Genomic DNA, 9,215 nt, shown 5'->3' on the forward strand with positions numbered 1-9,215 from the left:
GGCTTTGACACACTATACTACTACGGAGGACAGGCTTTAATCCATAACATATTTAAACTCACATTCATCTAGGCTCTCTTTGCCCACAACATTCATTCTTTCAGATCCCCTGCACTGTGCCGACGGGGATATGCATTAGACTGTGTGTGTGTGTGTGTGTGTGTGTGTGTGTGTGTGTGTGTGTGTGTGTGTGTGTGTGTGTGTGTGTGTGTATGTGTGTGTGTGTGTGTGTGTGTGGAAGGGCTGTGTCTGCTGAGGATCCTTATACTAAGGCAAAGGAAAGCAGATCACAGAACTAAACCATTTGATGTTATATACAGAATAGATACGGATGTCCAGTGTGTTACTGTCAATCTCATTCTGATATGTTTGATCTACTGTTAAGAGTGAATTTTTTTTTTACCTCCTGCTGCAGGTCTTTCCTTGGTGTTATTTTAAGAAGCTTGTGTTCAGATAAATTGAGCGGCTATGTACAGTTTTGTGGTTAGTAGGGCAGTGGGGGGGGATTCTTGGCTCTGCAGTGACCCCCGGTGGAGACTTTATGGCTGGACGGTAAACTGTGCTACAGGACTGGGTGTCAGAGGGTTGTTTGGACAGCAGTCAAGAGTCAGACTCTGGCGTGGCGGGCGTGGTCGGTGTCGTCGGTGTGGTGGGGCTGATGGCAGCGTTCTGGTAGCTCGTACCGTAGCAGATGTTTGGAGACAGTGAGTTGGTGTCCAGGGGTTTGGTTCCTCCTGGAGTCAGGAAGCTGTGGGCTGGTGCTGATGACGGTGCCTCACCGGGCTTGGCGCCGAGAATGAATCTGGACTCGTCCTGCTCCTCCAGGTTAGATATGTCCTTCATCATGGTTTTACGGTAGGAGACAGACAGCTTGTTGGAGCCGTCTGACATCAGGTTGAAGCGACGGGCGATGTAGACAACAGGAAGCGGAAGCATGGCCACGAAGATGAGAGCGAAGCACATGAACAGTGCCCAGGGAGGATAGCTCTGGAAGCGTTCCTGGGCCTGCAGACACACACACAGATGATTATTATTATCACAATTGTATTTATTCTAATACTTGAGACAAATTAATCCCATTTCTATCAACCTCAGCTGTACTTTTTGTGACTATAAGTTTAGCTTCACTGTTGTTAGACATATACTTGTCAAAAAGACTTTTGTACCAATTCCTTAGGACAAAAAGGACATCCAAAAAATGCAAACAAGATATTAAAGTTACCCTCTGACTCCAGACATTTTAAAAATTGTAGATTCAAACTGAAAAGAAACCTCAAACAACAGTGATGGCATCTGCCAACACACACACACACACACACACACACACACACACACACACACACACACACACACACACACACACACACACACACACACAGACTGACCAGCTCTTCGACCCAGGCATTGTATCCCGGTGGACTGATGGCCATCTCTACGACAGTGGCTGAGATGAGCACAATGAGACACAGAGGGGAGACGTACTTCCACAGGTAGAAATAGATTATAGATGGTCGAAAACCCAACATGTCCTCCAGATCCTGCATGAACCTGACGGAGAAAGAACAACAACATTACAATTATGTATAGGTCCCTTTGTACAATTGTATGCTTATTTAACACTCCTATGTTCAGACAAATACACACACACACACACACACACACACACTACAGCCAGTTTGTACCTTTTTGTGCCATAAATCCAAGCGACAGACACATTCTCCAGGATGACCACTACTGTGAGAGGCAGTCCGGCAGAGTAATCATCAAACATTGTGACAAAGTAATTCCCTGAGCGTTGAACAAACAACAGGCCAAGGAAGAAAGCCACAATGCAGCAACACACTGAAACAAACCCACAGAAGAAGAAAACATTTGCACTCTTTCAGAGGAAAATAAATGGAAAATAAAAGGGTTTGTTTACTGTGAGTGTTTTGCATTCAGTACACTTGGAGCAATAATACAAAGCCCGTTCCTAGATGTGATTTCATGCAGTGCTGGGTAAGGAGATTTAAGTACTAATAGCACACATTGTCCGGTCAGTGGGGCAGGTACCTGTGAAAAGCTCCTTCTGGACCTTGTAGGTGTCGAGGACAGGTGTGGTGATGCCGGTCATGGTGCCGATCATGCTGCCCAGGCCGAGGTTGATGAGCATGAAGAAGAACATTACTGACCAGAACGGAGACGCCGGGAAATGGGTCATGGCCTCTGTGAAGGCGATGAAGGCCAGGCCGGTGCCCTGAACAGACTGCAGAGAGGCGGTCAGAGGACTGAAATCAAGTAACAGACTGACAGGTGGGAAAAGAATCGGCTGTAGGGGGGCTGTGCCGAAGACTTGCCTTGTTGAGCTCGTCCTCCAGGAGACAAGGCTCCAGACCTAGCCGGGCGAAGCCGTCCTCTTTCACTGTCTTGATGACGCCGTATATCTCTGCGTAGTCTGATGTGGAGAGTTGGGAGAAGTTCACATGTGGAGGGATGAGATCGTGGCTCAGGACGCTAGAGTTGAGGTACCCCAGGATCTTCTCTGCATTCCTACAGAGATAAAAGAAACATAATCCACAGGTATCAAGCAAACTTGAACATGCTCATATTATATACAGGCAAGGGCTGGACTGTATATAATAACAACTTTCTTTATTGCGCATCTTTTTAAAACGAAGTTACAAAGTGCTTAACAATAAAAACATGATAAAAGTAATTCATATCCAGAACTTAAGATCCAGAACATAATTTAACCATAAGTTAATTAAAAGTCATCAGATAAAAGTGAGTCTTAAGAAGAGATTTAAAGGAAGACGTTGAGGTAGAGTAATTTATACTGTATATATGAATAATGAGTTAAGCTACTTACAGAGGTGGAATTATGTGCATATATATTGTACTTGAGTACAACAATGACAAGATAATAAGTATATATTAGTACACAATGTGTATATTACACTGTACTATATTTGACATGTTTGTGTGCAGAAAGGATTTCCTTCACCCATTTACTGTCATGATGTTTTTAAATATTAGTGGTGAGCTGTGAAAATTCAGGCTACAATTTTCTGTTAATCTTCAGTTAGCAAACAAGTGGCTGAGGTGGCCAAGCTTTGTTTTTGTGCTCTTATTTAATATTTTTGACTTAAATATTTGTACATACAGCATGAATAGTGCCTGTGGATGAATAACTTCTGCAGGTGTTGAACTTACTCAACGACACACTTTTCATTCATGATGTTGGCCTTGAAGCCCAGTACGGCGAACACTACCAGCGTGGCCAGAATGGAGGTGAGGAAGTTGATGACAGAAACGAGCACCGCGTCAAAATGACAGTTGTTATCGATCTTATTGTAACTGGAGAAGGCTATGACTCCTCCAAACCCCAGACCCAGGGCGAAGAAGACCTGGGTGGCCGCCTCCCTCCACACCTGCGGCTCCAGCATCTTCTCCAACTGTGAGAGATCGAAAGAGAAAGTCCGATTTTTTTGCATTTGTCAGCATGGTTGATTAAAAATACTGCGAGGGAGAAAGTCTCACCTTGGGAGTGAACATGTGAGCAATGCCGTCCACTGAGCCCTTCAGCATCAATCCTCGGACCAGAAAACAGAACAGCACCACGTAGGGGAAAAGAGAGCTGAAGTACATCACCTGGGAAAGAGGAAAATAGAAACATTCAGTGGTCTCCTTCTTGTTTTCTGTCATCACGTCATACATTTCTGCCTTTTCCTCTCCACTACCTTCCCAGAAGAGGCGATTCCTCTGATGACGGCGAGGCAGACGATGATCCATGCCACCAGCAGAGACAGGACCATTTTCCAGTTGAGGCCGCCGCTCTCTGCGATGGTGCTGGTGGTGTTCAGAGTCTGACGGTACCAGAAGTAGGTCGTGGCTGAGCTTTTCTCACACTCTGGCTCCACAACTACATGTTTTGCAGACAGAGGGAGATGGAGCTTTAGTTTGGGTGTTAATGAGTACAAAGGAAGAGAAAAGGGGTGTGAAGATGCTGCAGGGAGGTTTGGATATCTTGGAGAGGGCAGAGGGAGAAATATAATGAGTGTTTGCTCGAGTCAATATCTCAATTCCCAGCTGGTTTACACCTCTTGGACGCTAAGGGAGCAAAACAAGGTCATCTGTGTGCTTAGTATGCAAAGCCCGACCTTGCAATTCACAACATCTGAGACTTCTTTTACAGTACACACAGTACATTACCTCGGGGGAAATGATAGTATTATATATACTGTGTGGGAGTTTAGAGTTAACAGTGTTGCGTTTCTCCACTGAATATTGCCGGATGGTGCAGATACACACACAAAACCCACATAAACACATACAGGTTCAGTTGTATGACCAGCTACATCTGAAGAAAACTATTGGCCTCTGCTAAATTGATTACTGTCTTGTTCCATAACGATGCTTTGTCTGCCACACTGGAGTTAAAGGAAAGCACACATACTGTGAAAGGTTTTACACTCTGACTCTCTGCTCCCTGTCTTTCTGCCAGCAGCGTCGGCCTCGCAGAGTCACACACGCTGAGAGTTTCTCGGCTGGCCCGAGGTTATGTTATTATCGCCTCTAATCAAATGAATTCCGGAGGGTTTTAATCTGGATTATATCCGTGAAGTCCTGACAGAAAGTTGTAAGGAAGTTAACGCAATTTGTCTGATCTGATTGCTGTAGGTTTGTTGAAAGGCGGAGGCTGCAAGCGTAATCCCAGAGCTTGTCGCAAGGTGGCCTATTGAGGAATAATTCTGAGAAGAACCATGTAGATACTTTTAAAAGATTGACTATAACTATGACACAACATAATCTTGAAAATGTACGCACTCTTTATATTAGACAGTAAAGCATTCATGTCAGCAGGTCGATTGGGAGCAAAGAGCACAAACTGGTCAGTATTATATTTCTTATGTCCATGAAGAATAAACGCAGTAGTCCCCTAAGGACCTTTTCTGCATGTATCTAACATGCTGGGCAGTACAACTCATTTGATTTCCTGAGCCTTTGATTGAATACAATGGTTATGGTTCCCAGATGAGAAATCCCAATGACTTTAGTGATCCTCAAAATGTTCCTCTAGCGCCACCATACGGTTTGATTTTTTTTTAAATTTTAAATTAAAAACCTCCTGCTAAACTAATGACATTCCAATCAGCCTCAGCTGCACTTTGTGTTTATTTATTTTAACCAGGAGAGTCCCATTGAGATTACAAATCTCTTTTTCGAGGGAGACCTGGCCAAAACAAGCAGCAACATAAGAAACACATAGTTTCAGACAGAAAACACAGAACAAGACAAGTTAAAAGAAACTAAAAGCTAAGAGACAGTGACGCAACCGAGTTAATTTAAGAAACATTGACATTTTTCTATCATTTTAGATGTAAAAGCAGTAAGTGGTATCGGTATGTTATCAAATGCAAGCATGCTAACATAATAAACTAAGATGGTGAACATATTAATCATTATACTCGCTAAACTTCAGTCTGTTAGCGTGCAGCGATTAGCACTGCAGGGCAGCCTCAGCTAGCTGTTTGCATGGCTGTAGAGCCATCATCTTGTTTTGTATATTTAGGTTTGTTATATTTCATTCTATTCTATAATATATATAATATCAATTTTACTTTTGTCTATGTGGTGCTTTTAAATGTTTTTCTTAAGCACTTATTTGCTTTATACAAACCACCTCATAGTAACTTTCATTGTCTCTTAGTATTTGGTATTTACTGTCACTCACTGGAAAGTGTCCCGTTCCTTCTGATGGGACATTCGCTCCATGGAAGAGGATACTGGAAGGACTGGAAGAAATAAAAGATGCTCCAGCCGATGATCACATTATAATAGAGGCCCACAAAGCCACACACCTGGATAGACAGACAGAAGGACAGACAGACAGTTTTAAGGTCTCAATCTTCATACCTCCACTAAACTGTATAATGCAGTGTGAGAAAAGTATGCAAATGAGGCCTCATGCTTTGTGTATGTTCTATGTTGCTGTCAATCTCCAGAGCAGTCCTGCCAGCCCGGACGTTCACGAGCTAAATAAGGCTGAGGAAAGCATGAATAATTAAAGTGCTCTCTTTCAACACTGATCTTCTCTGAGATATTTATAGCTACTTCTGCGTCAGCCGTGCAACTCTAACAAAAGGCTACCTTTCACTCTCAAGCGCGTCAATACCTCCCATAATAAACCCAAGAAAGCCTGAGGCAGTGTGAAGGTTGTTGTGGAGATTCCAGATGTCCCTGTAACTGTATCCTGCTCACTGCTGTATCCGTTTCATGGGAGTTACATGATAAGAACATGCAAACCATACGTCAGGCAGACAACAGGCATACTATTATAAATAAAGCACACTGACAGAACAGTTGCTGGTTTTTACTCAAACTGGTGCACATTCAGCAGATGTGCTTCTTTTATTTACTGCAGGCGTTCCTCCATCAACCTCCCTGATTCGTATCACCTTTTCTCTCTAAGAAAGTGTTATCCTGTGTATGTTTTAGGCTTACTGCTGTAGAGGTCATAGATGATTCTGAAAATGGAAATGAGTGCCTTCCCCCCCTCACCATTAGACTGGACATCCCTATACCGCCCAGACTGGGACAGACGTAGTTCCAGACCCCAATGCTCCCACGCCGGATCTTCTGACCCACAGCCAGCTCCAAGAAGAAGAGCGGGATGCCGATGAGGAGGAGGAGGATGAAGTAGGGAACCAGATAGGCACCTGAAAAACAGGGAAGCACATTGCATTTGGTATATCAAGGCAAAAGTGTCAATTTGTAAAAAACTAAAATGAAGACACGTCTCAGACAAAGAAAAAGGGAAGTAGACTAATATGTTTGGTTGGTCCAACACAGAAAACAGTGATGTCCGTCCTTAGTATGAATGACTTTTCTTGTGGTTGTATTTGTCTGACAACTGCAAAGATATTTCTAATGAAAATAAACATTAATGAACAGAAATGTTGTTGTTGCTGTGGGAATTAAAGAGTATCATGTAAGAGTGGACTATTCCTTAAAGATTTAATCTTTTGCTTTTAATATCATATACTTTTCATAATGGCTAAACACTTTTCACAGTGTACCATGTCTTTTATTGAGATCAGTTCTTCCCTTGTTTGATCCTCATCATTTGTTTGTGTCTGTAGTCGGTGGCGCTGACGTGTTATTAGACTGCTATCTGTTGCCCTCATTTACATGCCAGGACCAAAATGTTCAATACAATGCAATCCAATACGACAGAACATCACAAACAAGCTTAAAAAATGACGACAGAAATTAATCAGCACCTTTCTGAAACAGTGATATGTTGATTGGGATATGTGGATTGTAAAGGAATTTGTTGTAAATGGGCTAAAATATGTAAATATACTGATATAATCCTTTAACAATGTGAGTATAAACATTGCTGTTTTAATACCAGTGACATTTGTTCAGCAATTCAACTGTTTTGCATTAGTTTAACTTGCAAAAAGTGATCCATTGAGATATATTTACCCATCCCCCTCCCACACCGTAAGGTCCTCGACTCCACTGACAAATATTCTTTGAATTTCATTTGAATTTAGATGGAAGTCTAAATTTGTCTCTCTGCAGCTTAATCCAGAGCGGCATAATCAGGATGCAACTGTGTTCCATGTGAAGGGGGATTCTTCATCCGGGACTTATAGCAGGCAAACACGTACGACTACTAATACGTCAAAAGTGGGAATTACATACAGTAGCACACACATTTGGTAGTGGGTGGTGTAATGAGGCAGAAAGCTAAATCGAGAAGGCTGAAATAGAGAGAATAGTGAGGTTAGATGCGGTTAGGAGTTTTGGTCTTTGCCAGGATTTTAAAATCCACTCCATTACATATTATATAATATGATATACGGCAGCATAAGGATGTGATAGAGGATGTTAATGGGAGAAGATAAAGACATGATGAGGTAGCATCAATGAGAGAGAAGCCCACACAGCGATAACCCCCGAACAACTCAGACCTTTAATGTGTCTGTAATTGGCTGCCAGACACACAATAACTGAGTGAAAAATAGCCGCTCATCAGGAAGCTTAACCTGACTGGACTGGGAGTCTACTGTCAGTATATCCTCCCTTTAGGCAATAAATCTTGCCGACATGCAGTAAATCAAACACAACAACATTAAAGGCTTGGAGCCCTGCCAAAAAGTACCATTGATGACAAGATGTTTTTCCACCTATGTGAACTCAGGTTTACACTGTTTACACCTTTGGTTACATGCAGCCACAGACCAAAATAAATCCTCATCACTATTCAGTTACATTTTTTATCAAGCTGGTATCAGTGGAGCCCGGCCTGCCCTGTCGGCAGTATTAATCAATAGTGTAGCTATATTTAGACTTTGCTGTTTTCTGTCCTGAATGGAAGGTCCATGTAGTTTGTGAGGGTAACTGGAACACAACTAAACAAGAAGCTGAGCTAGATTTCTATCTATCTATCTATCTATCTATCTATCTATCTATCTATCTATCTATCTATCTATCTATCTATCTATCAAAGGCTGCAAAATCAAAGTTATTGTAAATTATCCTGAAGGGAATCATGAATATGTCACATCTATTACACCTTCCACCTCATGAAAAACATGCCTAAAGTTGCTTATGTTTACAACCTGTATGTGATTATGCTCTTCCATCTTTTGAATATTAAGAAATAAGTAAAGATTTGAGTCTATATGTATATTCTCAGTGTCCCGGGTTGGAGAGACTATGAAGAGACATTAATATCTGTCATATTGTATTTTTTTACGATCAAAAAAGGTTGTTGTAAAAAACTCTCACTGAGGGCTTTAAGTTAAGAGGAATTTACTGATATTAAAAACCTCTAAGAGAGTAAATAAACTCTGTAAAATGTGAACCTAAGTACATTGACAGTAAATGTGATGACTGTGAATGTGCAACACTGCAGCTTGGACTAATTCAAGTAACTCACCTCCTCCGTTCTTCTGGCACAGGTAAGGGAAGCGCCACACGTTCCCCAGGCCCACAGAGAAGCCCACCTGAGCCAGGATGTACTGCAGTTTGCTGTTCCAGGCGGGGCGCCCATCGTTTTCAGGAACCTCTATCTGCGGGACCTTTTTCCCGGCGGCCCCTCCAATGTTCAGGGCGCTGTTCTTGTAGTCGAGCGTCTCCTCGTGTGCGAGCAGATCGGCCACCGACTCTGTGACGTGCTCATGGCTCTGCTCGCGCTGTGTCACCTTGCTGTTCTTCGGCAT

At 42.5% G+C, this 9,215-nt stretch overlaps 1 protein-coding gene across 1 annotated transcript; it reads right to left on the reverse strand.

Moving 5' to 3' along the window:
- Window positions 1-600: 600 nt before the first annotated feature.
- LOC306737273 (sodium-dependent neutral amino acid transporter SLC6A17-like) lies at window positions 601-9,215 on the reverse strand (the record flags this gene model as incomplete). Its single annotated transcript, XM_079218989.1, has 11 exons — window positions 601-1,005; window positions 1,386-1,548; window positions 1,683-1,842; window positions 2,053-2,245; window positions 2,337-2,529; window positions 3,193-3,434; window positions 3,520-3,630; window positions 3,720-3,901; window positions 5,714-5,840; window positions 6,541-6,698; window positions 8,933-9,215. The coding sequence occupies 11 exons, from the start codon at window positions 9,213-9,215 to the stop codon at window positions 601-603; spliced, it is 2,217 nt and encodes a 738-aa protein (XP_079075115.1).

Source organism: Taurulus bubalis (assembly GCF_910589615.1).
Source record: "Taurulus bubalis genome assembly, chromosome: 5".
Taxonomy (NCBI): domain Eukaryota; kingdom Metazoa; phylum Chordata; class Actinopteri; order Perciformes; family Cottidae; genus Taurulus; species Taurulus bubalis.